Source organism: Rhineura floridana, chromosome 3, assembly GCF_030035675.1.
Source record: "Rhineura floridana isolate rRhiFlo1 chromosome 3, rRhiFlo1.hap2, whole genome shotgun sequence".
NCBI classification, from domain to species: domain Eukaryota; kingdom Metazoa; phylum Chordata; class Lepidosauria; order Squamata; family Rhineuridae; genus Rhineura; species Rhineura floridana.
In genome coordinates this window covers 210,143,540-210,167,903 of record NC_084482.1, presented here as the reverse complement: position 1 = coordinate 210,167,903, position 24,364 = coordinate 210,143,540, and the positions used below count along the sequence as shown (strand labels likewise).

The following is a 24,364-nucleotide window of genomic DNA, read 5'->3' as shown; positions in this document are numbered from 1 at the left end:
GACATGATAGAAGTGTATGATCACACCCAGAGCTTGGAAAAGTTACTTTTTTGAACTACAACTCCCATCAGCCCAATCCAGTGGCAGTGCTGGCTGGGGCTGATGGGAGTTGTAGTTCAAAAAAGTAACTTTTCCAAGCTCTGACACCAGACATTTAAAGCACATTCAGCACAAATGTAAAGCACATGGCTTCCCCCAACAAATCCTGGAGAATAGTTTTTCCTCGCTGAGCTACATTCCCTGCACCCTTCATAAACTACAACTCCCAGACTCTTTGGAGGAAGCCATATGCTTTCAAGGGACACTGTGGATGTGCCATAAAGGGACATGGTGTGGAGAAACTGGATAATGCCCTCTGATTTAGTAGGGAACTTACACCTGGTGTAGGAAAAGGGAGCGGAAGTAGCTCCCACCAATTTGCACCCTTTTCAGGAAAAGCGTCACTTGCTAAACAGTTTGTCTGCCGGGCTACCCTGAAACAAGGAGGGCAGGGCCACGTTTCTGCTTTCCTGAATTAAACGGCGACCTTAATTCCAACAGAATAGGAAACTGGGGAGGGCTGGCAGAATGAAGGTATTGAAAGAATAGCCTCCTCACTATTAAACTATCACAGGTGAACCAAAGGACAAATGAGGACACATGAAGAAGCGGCCCATTTAGCGCACTGTTGTCTACTTAGCTCTGCTCTGACTATAAAGCGCCCACATCTCCACCCTTTTATTAATTAATTAATTAAATTCATACCCCGCCTTATGGCCAAAAGGCCCTCAAGGCAGCTTACAAAAGAAAACGAACATAACAATACAGCAATAGAACATAGAACACAATACATCAATGAAATAATACAATTCTCAAAATTAATAGAATTGAACATCCCTTGAAGATAAAAATAATAGTGTGTTCCACAAGAAGAAATGCAGGGTTGTGGGTACACCCCACACTCCACAATGATCGAATTCTAGGACTAGGTGATCGCAATTGTTTCTCTCAGGCTTTGACTCTACCCAGATGTTTCAACTGCCAGGACTCGAAAACCCACGACGGGAATGTGGTGCGTGTGATCGGATGAGGGGCGGGAAAGCATTCATGCCGCTGCTCTTCAAGATACCACAACGGTCTAAGGGAAATTTGACGAAAGAAAGCACGCGCACACAGGAATCTCTCGGTAGCCGAGTGCAACGTCACCCGTTTTAAGACATGTTACAAGTGTAAAAGAGAACGGCCGCGGCTCATCCGGGCCTAGTCTGGCACTCACAGCGCCCGCAATATGAGCCGCTGAGGCAAGAGCCCAGCAACAAGACTATATATTTGTGTCCCCCTCCGTTCGCGCGCGCGGTCTGAATGCGCATCCATTAAAAACGGTAGAGGAGAGTGAGTGGGCAGCTCGCGTTCTACTGTCGGCCCATGAGCCACCGCAGGGGGAAGGCGGAGGGAAGGGAGAGAGGCCCTGAAGCCCATCATCAGAGCCACAGGTGTCCCGAGGGATGCTTCCATCCGGCCCCACCACAGCCAGCTCCGCTCGGGGGAGGAGGCAGACGGGACCGGGCAGAGCTGCAGCCTCAGATCTGGAGGGTCTGCAGGGAGGGAGCGCTTAATGGGGGTCCTCGCTCCCTCCCAACCTCCCCTCCGCCCCCAATTGCATACCTTTGTTTCGAGGCTCACCCCGTGCAACCCCGCCCTCCAGCATCGCTGCGCACGAAGAGGGGCTCCAAGCGCTTCCACCCTGCATTTCTCGCAGAGAGGCGGGGCGGGAAGGGGACGTCCCTCGTTCGCGCTCTTTCCTTCCGCTCTCTCGTCGTCTGTTAACCCTTAAAAGAGCAAAGTGGCTGAAGCTGCTCGGCTGCTTCGCCGGAGAGGGCGGGGAGGTGGGCAGTCCTCGCTTGCACTGCGCTCTTCCCGAGCTCCCAGCGGAGAGGCTTCTTAACGGGCGAGGCTGGGGAGTTATCAGGCTCCTCTCTGGAGCCCCGAGCCCTGTGCAGTAGGACAGCGGCTGGCTCTGGCCAGGTGAACCTTATTTATTTATTTAATTGTTCTTATATACCGCCCCATAGCCGAAGCTCTCTGGGCGATTTACAGTAACTAAAAACATTAAAACAAATATACCAATTTAAAAACACATCTTCTAAAAACAATTGAAAACACAATTGAAAAATGTAAAACAATTTAAAAGCTTCCTCTTTAGCCGCTCTTCTGGTGGGCTGCATGGATCGTCCTTGTCCTTGCCCCAGCAGTGGCGGCCCCCCCTGCTCTTGTCCCACCATTGAGCTGCCTGCCTGGGCCGGGCTTGTAAAGGTTTTCTCCGGGAGGTCGCTCTGGGTCCCGCAGCAGAGGGAGCGCGCCAAGAAACAGGCACAGGGATGAGCTATTTGGAGCGGGGACACTTTGGCTGCCTTCAGTTCCTCCCTCCGATCCCAGCTACGCTGTTCCCCCTTCCCGCCAGCAGCCTCAAAGACGTGAATCTTCTTTCGCCTCCCCCCGCGACCCAGTTATTTTCTTCTTCCCTCCCTCGCTCCCAGAGGGATCAACCTTTCCAGTTTGTGTCTGCCCGAGCAGAGGTCCGATGGCAGCTTCAGGGATCGCAGCTGGCATCAACCGAGATGCCGCTTAGAAAGCTGGGAGCAGCGGAGGTTTCAGCTCCTTGGAAAACCCAGAGTGGATTCCACTGCCCCACTGACATGAAGCCCCCTGCATCCACTGACGGAGCAGAGCTTGGAAAAGTTACTTTTTTTGAACTACAACTCCCATCAGCCCAAAACTGGCTGGGGCTGATGGGAGTTATAGTTCAAAAAAAGTAACTTTTCCAAGCTCTGGCTGGAGGTTTCTTTGCCCATCCTGGTGGGAACCCTGCCTCACCACTCTTCTGGAGAGAGACCCACTTCTTTCCTCTTGCAAAGCTTGTTATTCTGCCCCCTTTCCCAGCAAGTGGCTGTTCAGCTGCCTCCTGAATGCCACCAGAAGACATATTCATCTAGTCTCCCTCTCCCTCAGCATGAAGTCTTACACCTCAAAGGTAGCTAGTTAGTTAGAGGTAGAATATGTTCCCATCAAGCATGCATGTCCAACAATAAACAACCTTTATTGTTTTCTCAAGTCTCAGTGTGACTTTATCCAGGAAAAGGTTTGCTACTTTACATAAATATTCACACACATCTGCTGTTTTTGCTGCTCGGCTAACACGTAAAACCAGTCCTCTCCAGTTGTGGCGGTTGTTTTTAAGATTCTTTCCAAAACACAAAGGAAACCCAAACTAATCAGAGTTACATCTTGCTAATTACTAATAGAAGGTAGAGCATTTAAGATGTTTTCTCCTTACATGCAGGTCAGCATATATGAAGATCCACTGGAAACTAGGAGTTTTCTGTATATTCTATCCTAATATTACAGCGTGTGCTGAGGAAAGGCTTTGATAAATGTTACTGAAGATGTCCCCAGTTTGTATATGAGATAAAATTGCACCAAACCATATGAAAACCAAATGTTTTACTTCTGCCTCATTTCAGGTGGTCTTTTTTATTTTTGGCAGATCAAACTATGTATGTTACACTAGCATGAGCTCTTTTAAATATTTTGGGAGGAACAAAATGAGAAAAGTGACATCTCTCTATCAATGGCTGCTCTCAGGGTAATAATAACCAAACCACAGAAAACTGAGATTTCAGGATGAGGCCCTCCTGGTTGTGCCACAGTCTGCGGCAGTTCATCTGGTGACAAACATGGCAGGGCCTTTTCTGTGGTGGTGCCTACCATGACAATACACATACACAGAAACAAGGCAGGGGCCAACTCTGCTGAGTTTTCAGTATCTCTCACGGCACTAGAACTCATGGACATGCAAAGATGCTGGATGTTGGGAGATTCAGGAGAGAGAAAAGAAAATTCTTCACACAGTGTATAGTTAAATCAACTGTTAGGGGGGAAACTTTAAAGACAACAGAGGGCAGTTGTAAAAATCTTTATTGGTACAACTCAGAAGAAACCATGTCAAGGCTGTGAATTTGCCACAAGATTGAGGTGGGTCAGGGGTAGCCCACAGGCTGTTAGTTGTCATAAAATAGCTGGGTATTTATAGAGCAATAAACAAATTACCCACTGTGAGCAGATAGAGTCAGCAGCGAAGGAGTGGACGAGGTCTGTCCCTGGAAACTGGGCTCATCCTCAGTGTCTGGGGAGATGGCTGTGGATTCCTGCCCCCCACCCCACCGTACCCAACCCCACAATAATGCAGAAAGTGGGAGCTGCAGACTTGCAGCATTTGGCCAGGAATAGGTATCCAGAAAAAAGAAAAAAATCTTGAGTCTGATAAGGAGGGAGGTTGTAAGACCCAACCCTTCCAAGCCGCCATCCCCAGCAGCCAACCTGGAATTGAAACAGATTTGGAAGGAGGGTGTCCAAGAGGTTTATAAAGGCAAAGTGCCTTTAGTATATTTGGCTAATTATCATTTGGATTATGAGGAAGAACATGGTCCTAAGGCTGTGGGCACAAGTCACTTTAAAAGCAGCCAGAATGATTTTTCTGCCTGCGTATTGAAGAGACTCTGCCCTCGGCTGGACACAGCTTGCTTCCTCACTGCTGCCTTCAGACCTTTCAGGACGTCCCACAGCAAAGCTTTTGAGCCAATCACTGTCTCTGCTTGAGCCTGCAGCACAGCTTTTCCAGCTCCACTGGCTGCCAGTCTGTTTCCGGACACAATTCAAAGTGCTGGTTATGACCTATAAAGCCCTATACGACTTAGGTCCAGGCTATCTGTCAGACCATATCTCCCTATATGAACCTGCCTGGGCCCTGAGATCTTCAGGAGAGACCCTTCTCACGATCCCAACACCATCACAAGTGCAACTGGTGGGGACACGAGATAGGGCCTTTTCGGTGGCTGCCCCTAGACTCTGGAACTCCCTCCCTAGGGAGGCAAGAATGGCCTCCTCCGTGCAGTCTTTCCGCCGACAGCTAAAGACTTTTTTCTTCCGGCAGGCCTTTGGAACTGAAGGTTTTAAGGGTAGTGACTGAAGAGGATGCTGTATGTTATTGTTTTGCCTTTATGCTCCTAAACTGGGTTGCAGTATTTTAAGAGTAATTGGTTTTAACATCTTAATAGTTTAATCGTGTTTTAATGCTGATTTTATATTTGTATGTTTTATATTTTTATAGGTTCTTAATGATGTGTACTTGTTTTTATCTAGAAGCCGCCTTGAGTTCCAGTTTGGAAAAAGGGTGGGGTATAAATAAAGATAATAATAATAATAATAATAATAATAATAATAATAATAATAATAATAATAAATTTTCCATTGGCCACACCTGGAAGACAAAGGGGTTGATCTACCAATCAGTTGTGAAATATCCCTGAAGCCGAATTTTAAAAGAAATTAAGCATCATATGCCCCCATTTTGAGAACGAAGAGGTAGACGCACTGGAACTGGCACAACAGTAAGTGTGTCTCTACCCAAATTTGCAACAAAGTAGAATGTTTATTTTGTCCAGAAGGAAGGGGCTTCCAGGATGGTGCTTGTTGACAGTAAGTAAAGGTTCATGAAGAGCCCTTCTGGATTACCGAGACATTCGCTGGAGGCGAGTCTGATTTTGTTCATTTGGGGCTGGTGTTCACTTTGGGCGTTTGTCTGAGTATTTGGGTATGTGACACAGTTTTACCGTTACGTCCAATGCAGTTGTGGTTGCTGTTATGGCCTATTTATTTATTGCATTTGTATACCACCCCAGAGCCGATGCTCTCTGAGCGGTTTACAACAATTAAAAACATTAAAAACAAATATACAAATTTAAAACACATTTTTAAAAAGCAATTTAAAAACACATGCTAAAATGCCTGGGGGAAGAGGAAAGTCTAAAAGATAGCTAAAAGAATACAGTAGGACCCCGCTTTACGGCGTTCCACTTTACGGCATTCCGCTGATACGGCGGCTTTCAATCAGGGGAAATTCCCCGTTTTAAAGCCGATTTTGCCGTTTTGCGGCATTTTCGACCGATGCGACCCATTAGGGTTCCGCTTTACGACGATTTCCGCTTTACAGCGGGGGCCTGGTCCCTAACCCGCCGTATAAGCGGGGCCCTATTGTAAGAAGTCGAGACTCTCAACAGACAGAGATGTGAAATGTAGCTAACTGGAAGAGTGTCTGCTTTGTATGCAGAAGGTTCAGTGCAGTTGACGTCCCAGCGTCCGTGACTTCCACGTTAATTTCTATCCGAAAGTCAGAATTTCATCAAGGGCCGGTGTGGGGATGCCTTCCAGATGTTGCTAAACTATATGTCCCGTTGTCCCTGGACAATTGGCCATGCTTGCTGGGGCTGATGGGAATTGTAGTTCAGCAACATCTGGATGGCCAAAGGTTCACTACATCTGATTTAGGGGTAATGAAGACTGCCTGCAACGACTTTCATGTTGCTTGGTCAAACCCCACAGAGCATCCCTCACCTTGACCCACAGCCCCACCACTAATCCTAATTCATGGAAGATGATGCTATCAGTAGCGAGCAACCCTGATGGTTATGTTCTACCTCCACTTTCAGGGGCAGCATGCTTCTGAATAACAGCACTGCAACTGGTTTCCAGCTACTGAGTGCTCTTGTACTCAGGCCCGGCTTTTGGGCTTCCAACTGGGGCATCTGGTTCACAGAATCATCCAAACTAAAGTATACCCAACAGGTGGCTGTCCAGCTGCCTCTTGAATGCCTCCAGTGTTGGAGAGCCCATCACCTCCCTAGATAATGGGTTCTCTTGTTGTACCACTCTTAACAGTTAGGAAGTTTACCCTGATGTTCAGCTGAAATTTGGCTTCCTGCAACTTGAGCCCATTATTCCATGTCCTGCACTCTGGGACGATTGAGAAGAGATCCTGGCCCTCCTCTGTGTGACAACCTTTCATGTACTTGAAGAGTGCTAGCATATCTCCCTTCAGTCTTCTACAAGGCTAAACATGCCCAGTTCTTTCAGTCTCTCCTCATAGGGCTTTGTTTCCAGTTCCCTGATCATCTTTGCTGGCCTCCTCTGAACCTGTTCCAGTTTGTCTGCATCCTTCTTAAAGTGCAGTGTCCAAAACTGGAAACAGTACTCAATATGAGGCCTAACCAGTGCTGAATAGAGGGGAACCAATACTTCACACAATTTGGAAACTATACTTCTGTTAATGCAGTCTAAAATAGCATTTGCCTTTCTCACCACTGTGAGAACAGTATGCTGGCCTAGAGGGGCCACTGGCTTGATCCAGCAGGACTACTATGTTCTTGTGTTCACTTACTTTTTCACAGGGAACGGTGGACAATGGTGAACTCTCCCAAGGTAGGGCACCATCCAGGCTTGATCTCCGGCAGCTGGGGTAGCATGGCTGTCTTGCAGATCTTCTCCTGGGACACCAGGAGCAGCAGGACTTTAACGAAAGAAAGCAAATCTGTGCAAGTGATGATGATGAGCCTTGATTTTCAATGAACAGATTCTCCCATAAGGTTTATTTTTGCAGGGATGTGCGTGCATGTGACAGAGAATAGAGAAAAGATAACAAACACCGAATTAGAAGATATGAATGAAACACAAGTGCATCTGAATCTAAAAGGAAACACTGTTCTTAGAGTTGAAGAAAACCCCAATTACATTATGGAAGAAATGAATTCTATTTTGTACAAGACGGGTACTACAGTTATATAAATACTGTTGTTATTATACACACATATACACAAACACACATTCCTCTTCAGAGTATGTATTTTTACAGAATTTGTAACACAGACACAGTTAACCTCTGCAACAGGCGAGTTCAGGAAAATTACAGAAAATCCATCCTGCCTGGAGGCCAGAACATCCTTGCCTCATCCTAGTCTGCAATATCCCAAGATTCCACTGATCCAGTGTGAGAGGCATGGAGGGAAGTAAACTCTTGCTTTTTCTGCCAGGACCATCGTCCCCGTCTACATCTCATAAAAATGGCCTTGACTCGAGGGGATCGACCGCGACCTCCGGGAAGAGTCCAGCACCTGTAACAGCAGCAAAGTAAGGAGCAGAGAGAGGAGTCAGAGAAATGGTCCAGGCAATGGGATGGATTAAGAACATAAGAAAAGCCTGCTGGGTCAGGCCAGTGGCCCATCTAGTGCAGCATCCTGTCTTCACAGTAGCCAACCAGGTGCCCCCATGGGAAACCCACAAGCAGGAACTGAGTGTCTCCTCCTGCAGTAACTGGTATTCAGAAGCACACTGTCTCCAGCTATGGACGTAGAACATTGCTATGGTGGCTAATAGCCATCAGTAATGTTTGTTGTTGTTATATGCCTTCAAGTCGACTACGACTTAAGGTGACCCTATGAATCAGTGACCTCCAAGAGCATCTGTCTTGAACTACCCTGTCCAGATCTTGGAAGTTCAGGTCTGTGGCTTCCTTTATGGAATCAATCCATCTCTTGTTTGGCCTTCCTCTTTCTCTACTCCCTTCTGTTTTCCCCAGTATTATTGTCTTTTCTAGTGAATCAGTATTCTTATCCTCCATGAATTACTCTAACCTTTTAAAGCCATCCAAGTGAGTGGCCATCATTGCCTCTTGTGGGAGCAAATTCCAGAGTGTTAACTATGTGCTGTGTGAAGGACTTTCTTTTGTCTGTTCTGAATCCTCCAACATTCAGCTTCATCGGATGTCCAAGAGTTCTAGTCTTAGGAGAGAGGGAGAAAAACTTTTCTTTATCCTCTTTCTCCAAGCCGTGCTTCATTTTATACGCTTGTACCATGTTGCCTCTGACTCACCTTTTCTCTAAACTAAAAAGCCCCAAATGCTGCATCCTTTCCTCAGAGGGGAGTTGCTTCACCCCCTTGATAATTTTGGTCACCCTTTTCTGATCCTCTCCCCACAAATCTGCAACCCCTTCCACGGGACTGGAAAACAAGCTTGGATTTCCCTCTATTTCACTTAAGAGGGAACATCTCTCTTGAATAAGCTGTTATTCCTTCTGCTGGGGCTGATCCTCCCCAACCTGTGTAATGGATAAAAATGCATCCAACAACTGTGGGAAAATTCCAAAATTCTGTTCCAATACAGACAGTGGTTGGCAGCTATGAAGACCACTGGGGAGAGGATGTGCAGCTGAGGAGAGGTGTGGCCTGGAAACAGTCCTGAGGGTCAGAGAGGCTGGAGGGCCACGTTTGGCCCCCAGGGCTGAGGTGCAATCTCTCTCTCTCACCTCTGTGCCTTTTCTGATGTGCAGCAAGGCTTGTGTTCCGACTGAAGCTCTTCCCACACTCCATGCATTCAAATGGTTTCTCCCCAGTGTGGATTCTTTGGTGGGAAGTAAGGTGTGTGTTCAGTCTGAAGGTCTTTCCACACTCCAGGCATTCAAATGGTTTCTCCCCTGTGTGGATCCTTTGATGGGAAGTAAGGTTTGAGCTCCTATTGAAATGTTTTCCACACTCCAGACATTTAAACGGTTTCTCCCCTGTATGGACTCTCTGATGTAAAATAAGGGTTGAACTCCAAAGGAAACCTTTGCCACACTCCAGGCATGTATAAGGTTTCTCCGCTTCATGCGTTCTTTGATGTCGTTTAAGTCTTGATTTATCAAAAAAGGTCTTGCTGCAGTCTGAGCATTTATATAGTTCCTCTGCTGTGTGCATTCTCTGATGTTTCTTAAGGCTTGATTTTAGACAAAAGCTCTTCCCACATTCCAGGCATTTAAAGGGTTTCTCCCCTCTGTGGAGATGTTGATGACCAGCAAGGACTGATTTCTGACTGAAGCTCTTTCCACAGTCTAAGCATTTATATGGTTTCTCCCTAGTGTGAATCCTCAGGTGCTTTTTCAGGCTCGAGATATCAGAAAAGCTCTTGCTGCAATATGAGCATTTGCATGGTTTTTCCCCGGTGTGCATTCTCTGATGTTTGCTAAAGCTTGATTTGTCACTAAAACACTTTTCACACTCCAGGCATTGAAATGGCTTCTCCCCTGTGTGTACTCTTTGGTGCCTAATTAGTTTTGAACCCTGACCAAAACGCTTTCCACACTCCAAGCATTGATAAGGTTGCTCTCCTAGATGGATTTTCCAATGAACGTGAAGGCTTGACTTACAACGGAAGCTTTTCTCACAAATGGAACACTGACTCCTTTCTTTCCTGTTGCCTATTTTGTCTTGGATTACGATTTCACAGAAGTCGCCATGCTGCGAAGCAGAGGACTTGTCCCTCTGCGTCTGTTTTGATTTAGTTTTACTTCTCTGATCTTCTTCCTTGATACATCTGGTTCTTTCCAATGGCACCCCAAACGGTTCTTCCTCGTCGTAACTCTCCCACACATCACCTCCTGAAAATAGAGAAGAAAACTGGGAAGAGCTCCACAAGTGAGAAAGTAGCCTGTCATCCACTGGTAGCCAACATGGCACCCTCCAAGTGTTGCCTCCGGACCATAGGCCATGCTGGCTGAGGTGGATGGGAGTTGGGTGTCCAACAGCATACAGAGAGTACCGCATTGACTACCTTAGATGAAATCTAAGAGCCCCAGGTAACTGCTGTAGTGAGTGTTGGAACAGAAAAGAGGAGGAGGCAGATCCTGCTATGCTGTGAATATCATCTATTTGATTGGCATTAACTGACCGCAGCTGGGGGGGATATAGGTCTAGACCAGGTTCGAGGGAGACCTGGCTGAGCCACAAGGCTGATCAGGAGGTCTTGAAGCAGTTATAAGGACACAGCAAGAGCCCTGCTGGATCAGGCCCAAGTCCGGCTTCCTGGTCTCACAGTGGCCGACAAGATGCCTACGAGAAGCTTGTAAGCCGGACCTGACTGCAAGAGCACACTCCCCTCCTGCGGTTTCCAGCCACTAGGATTCAGAGGCATCCTGCCTCCGACAGTGGAGGGAGAACTTGGCCACTGCGGCTAGTAGCCACCGATAGCCTTCTCCTCCAGGAATCTGTCTAAGCCTCTTTCAAAAGCATCCAAGATGGGGGCCTCCACTACCTCTTGTGGGAGTGAGTTCCATAGTTTAACTATCCGCTGCATGAAGAAGTCCTTCCTTTTGTCTGCCCTGAATCGTCCGACATTCAGCTTCGTCGGATGTCCCCAAGTTCTAGTGTTATGGGAGAGGGAGAAACATTTTTCTCTATCCATTTTCTCCATGCCATGCATAATTTTTCCACCTCTATCATGATCCTCCCGTTACTTGCTTTTTCTGCACTAACAGCCCCAAATGTTGTAACCTTTCCTCACGGGAGGGCTTGCTTCAATCCCTTTATTTATTTATTTGTTATTTGATTTATATCCCGCCCTTCCTCCCAGCAGGAGCCCAATCCCTTGATTGCTTACAGTGCCCTATCATCATCATCATCATCCCGCCCTTCCTCATTCCTCTCCCACCCTTCTGAACCTTTTTTCCAGTCAAAATCTCTTTTGCTTTGCAAGGTTGTTCTGGAGGTAAATGGTTTGCATACAGATGCCCCCCCCCCTCCAGAGTTCAATCCCTGACTTCCTCAGTTAAAGCAAAGACGGGGAACCTTTTTCGGGCCGCCTTACCCTGGTGGAAAGCAGTCGGGGGCTGCCTTCCAGCAGTGGGCATGGCCAGTCCCCCCCAAAGTGCAGCAAATCCCACACCCTTAACACGTACTCTTTAATCGGCCCCAGATCTGCACATCACTGCTGCAACCTTCTTGTTTGCCTGCCTCGCCAGACAATACAGGAATACCCCGCTATACGGACCTTCACTTTACGGACACTCACGAGTACAGACATATTTACAGTAGCACCATTCCCGTTTACGTACGCTCGCTTCGCGAGAACGGACACTTAATGGCATGACGCCACCGTCCGATCAGTTTCCAACTACAAACTTTTTCTTAAAATAAGGCCTACTGTGTTTATTTTAGTTATAAATGCGTTATTTACATCAGTTATGCCCGTATATGACGAATGCAGTGCAATATATGCATCGATAAGTGAAAAAAGGTAGTGCTTCACTTTAAGTACATTTTCAGTTTACGTACTCGCTCTGGACACATTGCGTACGTTAATGCAGGGTATTCCTGTACTGGGGGGGGGGAGGAGGAGGAGCAATCAATACCATTGCCTGTTTGCTCATTGGCTCTCTCTGCCAATCAAGCAGGCGGTAGCAATAATGGGGAAGAGGAGCAGTAGAAACTGGTGACAGTGGAGATGATATTTACATGTGTTGCTCCACCCACTTTTGCTTCTGGACACACCCACTACTGGCACATGGCCCTTGGGAGATCGCCCTGGAGGGAATTTATTTTATTTATTTATTTATTTATTTAATTACATTTCTAGACCGCCCTATAGCAGAAAGCTCTCAGGGCGGTGTACAACAAATAAAATCACAATTAAAATATGAGCAAGTGTGGAAAAAAAAATATATAGTACAATTATAAAACATTAATAAAATTGCCATTGAGATTTAAATTAAGATCATATTAAGTTTAAAATGTTAAATTAAAATATTTAAAAATTTACAAAATTTAAAAAGCCTGGGCGAAAAGGTAAGTTTTTACCTGGCGCCGAAAAGATAACAGAGAAGGCGCCAGGCGTATCTCGTCTGGGAGGGCATTCCATAGTTCGGGGGCCACCACCGAGAAGGCCCTAGATCTAGTTGTTGATCTCCGGGCCTCTTTATGGGTTGGAACCCGGAGAAGGGCCTTCGACGTCAAGCGTAGTGAACAGGTAGGTACATAGCGAGAGAGGCGCTCCATCAGGTATTGCGGTCCGATGCCGTTTAGGGCTTTATAGGTAAGAACCAACACTTTGAATCTGGCCCGGAAACATATCGGTAGCCAGTGCAGCTGCGCCAGGACAGGTGTTATATGGTCAAATTTCTTTGTCCCAGTGAGAACTCTGGCCGCAGCATTTTGCACTAGCTGAAGTTTCCGAACCGTCTTCATAGGTAGCCCCACGTAGAGTGCATTACAGTAGTCCAATCTAGAGGTTACCATAGCATGGATAACTGAGGCAAGATGCTCCTTGCTCAAATAGGGTCGTAGTTGGGCTACCAGCCGGAGCTGGTAGAATGCATTCCGTGCCACCGAGGCTACCTGAGCCTCAAGTGACAGGAGCGGATCTAATAAGACCCCCAAACTACGTACCTGTTCCTTTAGGGGGAGTGTAACCCCATCTAGGACAGGTCGAACATCAACCATCTGGGCAGAGGGTCCTCCCACCAACAGCATCTCAGTCTTGTTAGGATTGAGTTTCAGTTTATTAGCTCTCATCCAGCCCATTATCGCGGCCAGGCAGCGGTCTAGTACATCAACAGCCTCACCTGAGGAAGATGAAAAGGAGTAGTAGAGCTGCGTATCATCAGCATATTGCTGGAAACGCACTCCAAAACTCCTGATGACCTCACCCAGCGGCTTCATATAGATATTAAAAAGCATGGGGGACAGAACTGAACCCTGCGGGACCCCATATTGGAGTACCCAGGGACTCGAGTAATGTTCCCCCAGCATCACCTTCTGGAGACGATTCCCGAGATAGGAGCAGAGCCACCGCCAAGCAGTGCCTCCCACTCCTAAATCCGTAAGTCGCTCCAGAAGGATACCATGGTCGATGGTATCAAACGCCGCTGAGAGATCAAGGAGAACCAACAGAGTTACACTCCCTCTGTCTTTCTCCCGACAGAGGTCATCATACAGGGCGACCAAGGCCGTTTCTGTACCAAACCCCAGCCGAAAGCCCGATTGAAATGGGTCTAGATAATCAGTTTCATCCAAGAGAGCCTGGAGTTGGCGAGCGACCACACGCTCTAGAACCTTGCCCAGGAATGGGACATTTGCTACTGGCCTATAGTTGTCCAAATTATCAGGGTCCAAGGAGGATTTTTTTAGGAGTGGTCTCACCACCGCCTGTTTCAGGCAGGGTGGGACCACTCCCTCTCGTAAAGAGGCATTAATCACCTCCTTGGCCCAGCCGGCTGTTCCATTCCTGCTAGCTTTTATTAGCCATGAGGGGCAAGGATCCAGAGCAGAAGTGGTCGCCCGCACCTGTCCAAGCACCTTGTCCACATCCTCGAGCTGTACCAACTGAAACTCATCCAATAAAACAGGACAAGACTGTGCTCTGGATACCTCATTAGGATCAACTGCTACAATAATGGAGTCAAGGTCCCGGCGGATGTTCATGATCTTATCACGAAAGTGTCGCGCAAACTCATTACAGCGGGCAATTGATGGTGTTATTGCGTCCTGGGGACCAGAGTGTAAAAGTCCCCGGACAACTTTATAAAGTTCCGCTGGGCGGTTAAGGGATGACTGAATAGAGACAGCAAAGTATTGCTTCTTTGCTGCTCTCACTGCCTTCACATAGAGTTTGGTAGAGAGCTTCACAAGTGCATGATTACAGCCGTCGGGAGTTCGCCTCCATTTGCACTCAAGCCGTCTCCTTTCTTGCTTCATCACTCTTAGCTCCGGAGTAAACCAGGGAGCCAATTGAGCTCTGCAACGGAGAGGGCGCACCGGGGCGATCGTGTCAACTGCCCGGGCCATTTCCGTATTCCACAGCATGGCCAGGGTTTCGACAGGACCGTCAATTCTATCAGCCGGAAAATTCCCTAGAGCCATCAGAAAACCCTCAGGATTCATTAGTCTCCGGGGACGGACCATCTTAATTGGTCCTCCACCCTTGCAGAGGGGAGAAAACAGTGTAAGTCTAAACCTTAATAGGCGGTGATCTGACCATGACAAAAGAGACTCCCCGCCCCTGATTTAAGAGCATAGAACTTTGTGTATAAATCAGTCCAGCAAGTGAGGGACTCTTCAGGTGTCACATCCTGCTTTGGCGATCCACTCCCTCCACAGGCAGCCCCTAACACCCACCTCTTGCAGCTTTGACAAAGGGCTTCCCAAGGTGAGGCCCCACCGTCTTACCTGGCTGGGAGTGGAAGATGTTGGACTTAAGGGAGGAGCCACATTCTTGCTCTCCTTCTAGTGCCGAAATGTAGCCAGACTGCCCCCTCCCCAAATTCCTGTATCCCTCATTAGCGGATGGTGCGGGATGTGTCTGCGGCACTGCTCACCTCCCAGCAGTTGAGTCGCTGCTGCTTACTGGGAGGGAGGTTGGCGAGGCAGGAGGGTGGTTGGCATGGTGCAAATGCACTAGTGGAGCCAATCTGGCACTGCTGACCTCCCTCCCATCTCTCCCTCCCCCACCTTCTGTAAGCAGCAGCGACTCAGCTGTTGGTAGGACAGGTGAGCATGCAGTCCATTGCAGGTATCCCTGGTAAATTCATTTTTATCTGCTGAGAGAAAGAAAGAGGCTTACCGAGACAGGCCAGAGTCCCACAAATCTCCTCCATGATTTCGCTATGCAGAGCTCTCTGGTCTGGATCCAGCAGAGCCCACTCCTCTTCACTGAAATATACAGCCACTTCCTCAAAGGTCACCAGACCCTGAAAGAAAGAGGGGAGAAAATTCCTTTGAAGATAATCCCCTGCTGAGTCACTGTTCTGGGCTCTGGATCTTGGTCACCCACCCTACTGAACATCACTGTACCTAAAATCGCCTGCTGAATCACTTAGGCAGCCAGAAGCCAGAGGTCTGACTTTCCCCTGCCTTTCCTTCACTGTCTCTGGACCCCTGCCTGCTGAAACACAGGTTCCTGCTTGCTGAAGCGGCTTCAAAAGCTCTTTTCAGAGCTCCACTACTTTTCCTGCTTTGCTCTGGACCTTTGCTAGTCAAAGCAAGAGATGCAAAAAGCCATTTCAGGGCCTGCCTGCTGTATCTGCTGTTTCTCTGCGTGACTCAGGAGTTTCAACATGCTCCAGTCCTACTTCCAGGTTGCCCACTATGGCTGGGAAAGGTATATCTTGCTCTCTATCCTGTCTTCTGGAGGTCCTTTCCTTACAAATTGTAGCCTCCACGTCTGTTCCCTCTGTCTATCTTTGACTGTGTGTGCGCAACTATGTTTCAGAAGCTATATTTTGGTCCTCCGGGCTTTCATTATTTTATCTGATGCCTTGACTGAATCATTGAGAAAATAACTCTTTATCTCCTATAACCTTAACATTTCAGCCTGTCTGGAGTGGTACCTCTGGAGTGGAAGGGGGCTTGCTTGAGAGGATTTTGAGAAATTACTTTGGTTCATCTGGTAACTCCAGTCAAGCAGTAAAGCCCCAAATTCTCCTTCACTCTTAATTCGGGCATTTGATGGAATTTGATCTAGCTGAGTCAAGGCCTTGTATTAATGCCATTCTAGGTCCACCTCCCTCCATTCCCCTACCCCCAGGTAGAAACTGGTATTTTATGTATTAATTTGATTGTGTAAACATTGAAAGCTTTTCTTTTTAACAATTTTGTATGTTTTTAAGCCTAATTGTAAGTTGCCTAGAGAACACCCTAGTGTTAGGCAACTAACAAACTAATAATAATGTGTGTGTGTTATGTGCCTTCAAATCAATTATGATTTATGGCAACCCTATGAGCAACCTCCAATAGCATCTGTCGTGAACCACCCTGTTCAGATCTTGTAAGTTCAGGTCTGTGGCTTTTTTTATGGAATCAATCCATCTCTTGTTTGGCCTTCCTCTTTTTCTGCTCCCTTCTGTTTTTCCCAACATTATTGTCTTTTCTAGTGAAAAGTCTTCTCATTATGTCATATATAATTCAAAATCATCGCCACAATCTGAAAGGGTGGTTTTCTGGCTTTCTCCTGGAGGAGCCAAGCCTTGGCGCGTTGCCTTCAGAGATTTCCTAGCGGGCAGCTTTGACAGGAGGAAAGGCCAAGTGGCAGATTCTCTTGCCAGGCCAAAGGAGCTGCTCTTCTCCCACCAGTGATGCTTCCCCTACCTGATCTGGCTGCATGGAAGCGACTTCCTTTCCCCCACCAAGAAGAGTTGGCTGAGCACAAAGTGCTGGCATCCTCAATACGTCTGCTGTGAGAGACAGAAACATGTTGGGGAAACGTTTTATCCTTTGCATGCATGTTGTGATATATTATACACACACCAGTTTGAAGGAGAGAGGAAAAACAATCTGTCCCCATGGCAGACTGGCTCTTCCAATGCTTTGGCATATCAATGATTGCTATTACTAATTTTTAAAGGCTGCAATCTGAACCCTACTCACCTGAGAGTAAACACCACTGAATTCATTGGGACTTACTTCCGAGTAGGCAGGGTTAGAAAATGGAAATGAACTGCTTTCAAGTCGATCCCAACTTATGAATAGGGGTAAGCGGTATTCAGAGGGGGTTTCCCATTGCCTCCCTCTGAGGCTAGTCCTCCCCAGCTAGCTAGAGCCTGCTCAGCTTGCCACAGCTGCACAAGCCAGCCCCTTCCTTGTCTGCAACTGCCAGCTGGGGGGCAACTGGGCTCCTTGGGACTCTGCAGCTTGCCGACGGCTGCGCAAGTGGTAGGGCATGTAAGCCCTGAGCCACTCCCTGTGGTGGTGATCTTGACGCCCAGGAGACACGAGTGGGGATCTGAACTCACAGACTGGACTCCCAGCCAGGCTCTCCTCCCCACGTTCTATACCAGCTGTTGGCACAGTTAGGGTCGCACTCTTATTGGGTGATCTCCAATGTTCATCATAGACTAGTGGTGGTGGGTAGGGTGGAATACAGGCCGCCCAAAAGTAGCTGGAGCCACAGCCAATGACAGGCAGAGCCAACTAATTCCAATTTTGCCCCTACTCAGGCAAAGGGGCAATCACTGAGAACAAGGAGGAGGAAGATAAGAGGCAGTGACTCCCTCTGGAATGGAAGCAAGGCAGGCGGGGGCTGGCTAAGGGCAGAGTGAGGTTGGTGGGGCAGTGCCCCTGTTTGCCCTAATGCGCTAGCCTCTACTGGAATAGGCCCAAAGTAATCAATGGACTTGAATAACTTACGGGGAACATAAAGGCTGCCCCTGGATTTCAGACATACTTGGGAGAAGGAAATCAAGTTGAACTGAAACAAGCCCCAGGAGTCCTTACCCAAAGAGGCGGCACCTCCATCCTCTTCCTGCACGATCCACCTGAACAGCGTCCTCTGTCCGGTGTCCGATGGAGTATCTGTAGAAGCTTCCATCGAACGGGCCTGTCCATGAAACATTAAGGACCTCAGGCCAGGAATGAGAGGGATTTAAATGGAACATGAGAAGAGCCCTGCTGGTTCAGGCCAACGGCTCATCTGGTCCAACATCCTCTTCTCACAGTGGCCAACCGGATTCCCGTGGGAAACTCACAAGCAGGACGTCAATGCGACAGCACTCTCCCTGCTTGTGATTCCCAGCAACTGGTATTTCAAGATATACTGGCTCTGCACATAGAGGTTCCATTTAGCCTGTATAAGACGAGCCCGGCTGCTGGGTCAGGCCCAAGGGGTCTCATCTAGTCCAGCATCCTGGTCTCACAGTGGCCAATCAGATGCCCCAATAGGAAGCCCAGCAAGCTGTGCCCTCCCCACTTGCAATGCCCCACAACTGGCTTTCAGAGGCATACTGCTTCCGACAGTGGAGGCAGAACATAGCCACTTTAGCTAGTAGCCATGGATAGCCTTATCTTCCAGGAATGGGTCTAACCCCCTTTAAAAGTTATCCAAGTTGGTAGCCATCTCCTGGTAGTGAATTCCACAGTTCAGCTATGTGCTGAGTGGAGGCATCCTTCTTTGTGGCCTGAATCTCCCACCATTCAGCTTCATTGGATGCCCCTGAATTATGGTGTTATCAGAGAGGGAGAAAACCTTTTCTCTATCCGCTTTCCCCACCTCATGCCAAAGGAATGGTAGAGGCAAACACCCGGGGTGGACAAGGATGGGGAATGGAGGCATTCCCTCCTTGGATGATTTGCAGGGAAAGTTTGGCTACATGGACACAGATTTTTTTTTCATAATCATCTTAGACATATCCTTAGCCCCTTGGAACTACACATCAGTCTCTCACCTGCTGCTCTGCCTGATTCTTCTCCTCTGCCTGGCTCAGGAGGAAACCTTCGGCCAGGGACACCGCCTGGGAAGTGGTCTCTGCTCCACATTCCCTGACCCAGCTCTCCATCTCCGGGGGAAGGATAGCCAGGAACTGCTCCAGGATCACCAGATCCAGGATCTGAGTCTTTGTGTGGCGTTCTGGCTTCAGCCACTGACAGCAGAGATGGTGGAGTCTGCTGCAAACTTCTCGGGGGGCCTCGGCCTCCTGGTAGTACAACCGTCTGAAATGCTGGCGCTGCACATCTGACCTGACGATATCCTCAGTCCGGAACTTTGTTCTTTCCTGGAATTCCTCACTGCTCCCAATTTTGATGGCATAATGGTCTCTTCCTGCTTCAGGGTCAGGCAAGTTTTCCGCTTCTGTCTTCACCTCTTCCTGCAAGTCTGCCTTGGGAGAGAATCTGCCGGAAGAGCAAGGGGATTCTTCAGCCCTGTTGGAGGCTATGACCACCCAAAACGAAGAGGCTGCTAAGTCCTGCAAAGACAACACATCCCTCTGTGACCAAAATATTACATTCTTGAGCAGGCGGATCGCCAACGTGGTGCCTATGGGCGCAATGGTGCTCTTGAGGTTCTCCCCTGGCACATACAAAGCCTCTGAGCCTTGATCATGAAGTGGTGAGGGTGGCTAGCCTTTTCTCTTTTGAAAACACATAGAGTTGAAAGAGGAAGTTGGAAAAGTGATACTCTTTCTCACTCCCTCTTTCAGCTCTTTGTGCTTTTCAAGGCTCGGATTCATTTCATTGGATCTGGCTTTTCTCCAGATTTCTTGGCAAAGCAAAGTATGTATGTGTGCATACCTGTGCTTCTTTTTTTTGGCTGTGTGTGTGCATGTGAGAGAGAGAGATCCAGAGTGTTGGGTGTGCCTCTAGTACAGTGTGGGGGAAAGGAGGAATCTGGAAAATATCAGGCCCCAGATTTTCTGAATATAGAACGTAGGAAGCTGCCTTATATTGAATCTGGCCGTTGGTCCATCTATTGCTTGCACTGACTCCAGGATTTCAGGCAGGAGTCTCTCTCAGACCTCCCTGGGAATGCCGGGGACCCTCTGCATGCAAAGCAAGATGCTCTACCATTGAGCTGTGGTCCCTTCCCTTAAAGAAAAAGGAAGAACCCAGTCCTCATGGTTCTAAATGAAGACCTGTTTAACCAGGAAGCTGCCTTATGCAGAGTCAGTAGCCAATCCAGCTTAGTATTGCCTACACGGACTGGCAGCAGCTCTCCAGGGTTTCAGACAGGGGGACATTCCCACCTCTACCCGGAGAGGGCAGGGTCTGAACCTTAGACCTTCTGCCTGGAACAGATGGATGGATAGAGGGGTGGACAGACAGATAACCAAGGCAAAAAAAAATGTGTTAATTGAAGTAAAAAAGTGAAATCCCTAAATAATAATATTAAATGTATTCCCCGCCCTTCCCCAAAAGGTTCCAGGATGTGTCGCAACAATATAAACTACAATCTCAAAAACAGTTTTGAACAACTTACATTCAGAACTAGAGTGGGTCCCAAAAAAACTACCCTTCTTATAGCTGCCCCAGTCCCCTTAGTGCAAATTTCAGCTATTTAAATCAACCCAGACGGAACATCCTGCCTTTGCAGCAAAGAGGATGGACGGGCAGTCCCTGACGTGGGTCCAGTAGAGAAAGACCCAGAGCCGCTTTTTCCCTATAGGGATGCATGGACTGGGGCTGATGGGAGTTGTAGTCCAAAACATCCCGAGGGCACCCGGTTGGCGAAGGCTGCGTCCCTGTCGAGAAAAGGGGGGAGTCCCACTCGCTTGCTCTTCTCAGCAACCCCCCCACAGCATTTGCCCCCTCTTTGCCCTTTTCAATTCCCCTTTACTGTCTGGTGAGTTTTGAGTCCTTGTACCTCAGCAGCTGAAGCCCCCCGCAGGGGAGGGGGCCGCAGCTCAGTAGCAGAGCATCTGCTCGGCATGCAGAAGGTCCCAGGTTCAAACCCCAGAATCTCCGGGCACAGCTGGGGAAAGACTCCTGCCTGAAAACCTGGCGAGCTGCTGCCTGCCAGTGTTGGCAATACTGAGCTAGATGGACCAGTGATCTGACTGGCCAGGAAAAGGCAGCTTCCTGTGTCCGGCCTCCCTCCCCACTGGCCTTTCCCCCCCCAAGACTCCCCCCCCCGGCCAAAGGCGTTGCAGCTCACCGGATCCCACCAAGGAGAAGAGACAACGGCCATTGTCCCACCATCGCCAAGCAAGAGGAAGGGGCTATTCGTCTCTTCCCAGCCCCAGCTCTCCAAGCGGCCTTTCTAGGAATTCAGGCTCTTTCTTTTTAACCCTTTGGCTGAGCCAGCCTCGCTAGAAAACAAAGGGGGATGAAGTTGCTCTGCAAGGGAGGGAGTCGGAGGGGGGGGAAGGGGCACTCACTAGGCTCCTGCTCTAATTCGCCAGCCCAGTGGCAGAGTGTCCGTTTTGCATGGCTAAAGGCCCCATGTTCAACCCCCGGCACCTCCAGGCAGGGCTGGAACATGCTACCGGAAAACACTGCCGGTCAGTGTGGACAGTACTGAGGCAGATGGACCAAAGGGCTGAGGCAGTATGAAGGCAGTTTCTTTTGTTCCAATTTAAACAGCTCTTCATTTAGAATGAATTTAGCTGGTATAGCACAATGGGGAGGAGAGCCTGGCTGGAAGGCCAGGCCGCCAGAGTTTAAATCCCCGCTCGTGTCTCCTGGGTGTCAAGGGCCAGCTAAAGGTCACCCCACAGTGAGTGGCTCAGGGGTTACGTGCCCTGCCACTGTGCAGCCGTGGGCAAGCTGCAGAGTCCCAAGGAGCCCAGTTGCCCCTCAGCTGGCAGTGGCAGACAAGGAAGGGGCTGGCTTGTGCAGCTGTGGCAATCCAAGCAGGCCCTAGCCAGCTAGGGAGGACTAGCCTCAGAGGGGGGCAATGGGAAACCCCCTCTGAATACCACTTACCCTGTTCATAGGGTAGCCATAAGTCGGGATCCACTTGAAGGCAGTCCATTTCCATTTTTTTTTTTCATTTAGAACTGTTGGGTATGGAAATATTACTGACATGATATATTACTGACTTGGTATAAGGTAGATATCGGTTTATTTCCCAATGACCTGACCCCAAACATTCCAGTGGCTAAGTGAATAAAAGCCTGATTGAACTGGAAATGTGCTCCCCTCCCATTTCCTTGTGCATATCTATACTCAATGTCTTATAAGATGTTACCAACTGTATCACAAAAGAATGCCTGTGCTTCATTTACATGGTTGAAGACCTTCACAGGCAAATGTAGAAGAAGTAACCTGAGTGTATTCTTAGTTTAATGATCCCATTTGTAACCGAACCTCCCCTGCTCCTATCTATCCTTTGTTCCTCTGACTCTGAGTGCTTATCTCAAGGTCGTATAAACTATGCAAGTCTATGTCTGACAGAAGGCAAGATGTTCCTGGCTTTTGTTATCCTAAGCACCCCTTTTTCCATCTTAGATATTACTATGTCTAGCAGTGTTTTCTATTCTTTATGACATCCGCTCCCCACTTTTGTAACTGTTGGGGAAACTATATATATCCTGTGTTATCAATAAACGTGGTTCCCACTTCTGAAAGGCTACTTGCTGGCAGGTCTTGGGACCCCTTTGCAAAGGTAATATTGTGTGTTATTTCCTGGCCTCTGGCAATAGGTTCTTGCTCTCAACTCCGCACCTTCCCAGGTGTATGTGAGCTGAGTAGACAGTGACAGCTTGCGTGTTGGGTTTGGACCTAACAGAACCATGAGCACTGGCATCTTACTTTATCTTTAAGGGAAGGGGCCACAACTCAGTGGTGGAGCTCCTGCTTTGTATGCAGAATGGTCTAAGCCTCAGACCTCGGCCTTTATCCCCTTTATCCCCCTGGGATAAAAACCAAAGAAATGACGAAATTTTAAAAGGGGTAGGCCTAGAAGTAGGCATTGTGAGAGCAGGGGCACAGGATATAAATTCAGAAGAGCAAAATTACCACAGGCCTAACCACAAGTGCCAAAGACACTTGAAGAGAGACACTGCTTACAAGTGCCTGTACGCTAATGCTAGGAGCCTCCGAACCAAGATGGGAGAACTGGAGTGCTTGGTCTTAGAGAAGAGCATTGATATAGTGAGCATAACGGAGACCTGGTGGAATGGAGAAAACCAGTGGGATATGGTTATCCCTGGATATAAACTATATCGGAAGGACAGGGAAGGACGTATTGGTGGCGGAGTCGCTCTATACGTGCAAGAAGGCATTGAATCCAGCAAGCTCGAAACCCCCAAAGAGGCTGACTCCTCCACAGAATCGTTGTGGGTGGTGATACCGTGCCCCAGGAGGGACTTAATACTGGGAACGATCTATCGTCCCCCTGATCAAAATGCTCAGGGAGACCTTGAGATGAGATATGAAATTGAGGAAGCATCCAAACTAGGAAATGTGGTAGTAATGGGTGACTTCAACTACCCGGACATAGACTGGCTGCATATGTGTTCCAGTCATGACAAAGAAGCAAAGTTTCTAGATATTCTAAATGACTATTCCCTAGATCAGTTGGTCATGGAACCGACCAGAGGGACGGCAACCCTGGACTTAATCCTCAGTGGGGACCGGGACCTGGTGCGAGATATAAGTGTTGTTGAACCGATTGGGAGCAGTGACCACAGTGCTATTAAATTAAACATACATGTAACTGGCCAATTGCCAAGAAAATCCAACACGGTCACATTTGACTTCAAAGGAGGAAACTTCACAAAAATGAGGGGATTGGTAAAAAGAAAGCTGAAAACAAAGTCCAGAGGGTCACATCACTCGAAAATGCTTGGAAGTTGTTTAAAAACACTATATTAGAAGCTCAACTGGAGTGCATACCGCAGATCAGAAAAGGTACCGCCAGGGCCAAGAAGATGCCAGCATGGTTAACGAGCAAAGTCAAGGAAGCTCTTAGAGGCAAAAAGTCTTCCTTCAGAAAATGGAAGTCTTGTCCGAATGAAGAAAATAAAAAAGAACACAAACTCTGGCAAAAGAAATGCAAGAAGACAATAAGGGATGCTAAAAAAGAATTTGAGGAGCACATTGCTAAGAACATAAAAACCAACAACAAAAAATTCTATAAATACATTCAAAGCAGGAGACCATCTAGGGAGACAATTGGACCCTTGGATGATAAGGGAGTTAAAGGTGTACTAAAGAACGATAAGGAGATTGCAGAGAAGCTAAATAAATTCTTTGCATCTGTCTTCACAGTGGAAGATACAGGGCAGATCCCTGAACCTGAACTAACATTTGCAGGAAGGGATTCTGAGGAACTAAGACAAATAGTGGTAACGAGAGAGGAAGTTCTAAGCTTAATGGACAATATAAAAACTGACAAATCACCGGGCCCGGATGGCATCCACCCGAGAGTTCTCAAAGAACTCAAAGGTGAAATTGCTGATCTGCTAACTAAAATATGTAACTTGTCCCTCGGGTCCTCCTCCGTGCCTGAGGACTGGAAAGTGGCAAATGTAACGCC

At 48.0% G+C, this 24,364-nt stretch overlaps 1 protein-coding gene across 1 annotated transcript in view; it reads right to left on the bottom strand.

The window, feature by feature from the left end:
• The window catches only part of LOC133381477 (zinc finger protein 420-like), a 33,005-nt gene extending 11,667 nt beyond the window's left edge, over positions 1–21,338 (bottom strand). The window contains exons 1-6 of the mRNA XM_061620633.1: positions 21,038–21,338; positions 18,834–19,352; positions 17,887–17,989; positions 16,762–16,847; positions 15,239–15,365; positions 9,174–10,283 (exon numbers count right to left, since the gene is read on the bottom strand). Of these exons, the coding sequence (XP_061476617.1) occupies positions 9,174–10,283; positions 15,239–15,365; positions 16,762–16,847; positions 17,887–17,989; positions 18,834–19,352; positions 21,038–21,070 (1,978 nt within the window). The 5' untranslated portion in view covers positions 21,071–21,338. The remainder of the gene's footprint in view (positions 1–9,173; positions 10,284–15,238; positions 15,366–16,761; positions 16,848–17,886; positions 17,990–18,833; positions 19,353–21,037) is intronic.
• Positions 21,339–24,364: the final 3,026 nt, after the last annotated feature.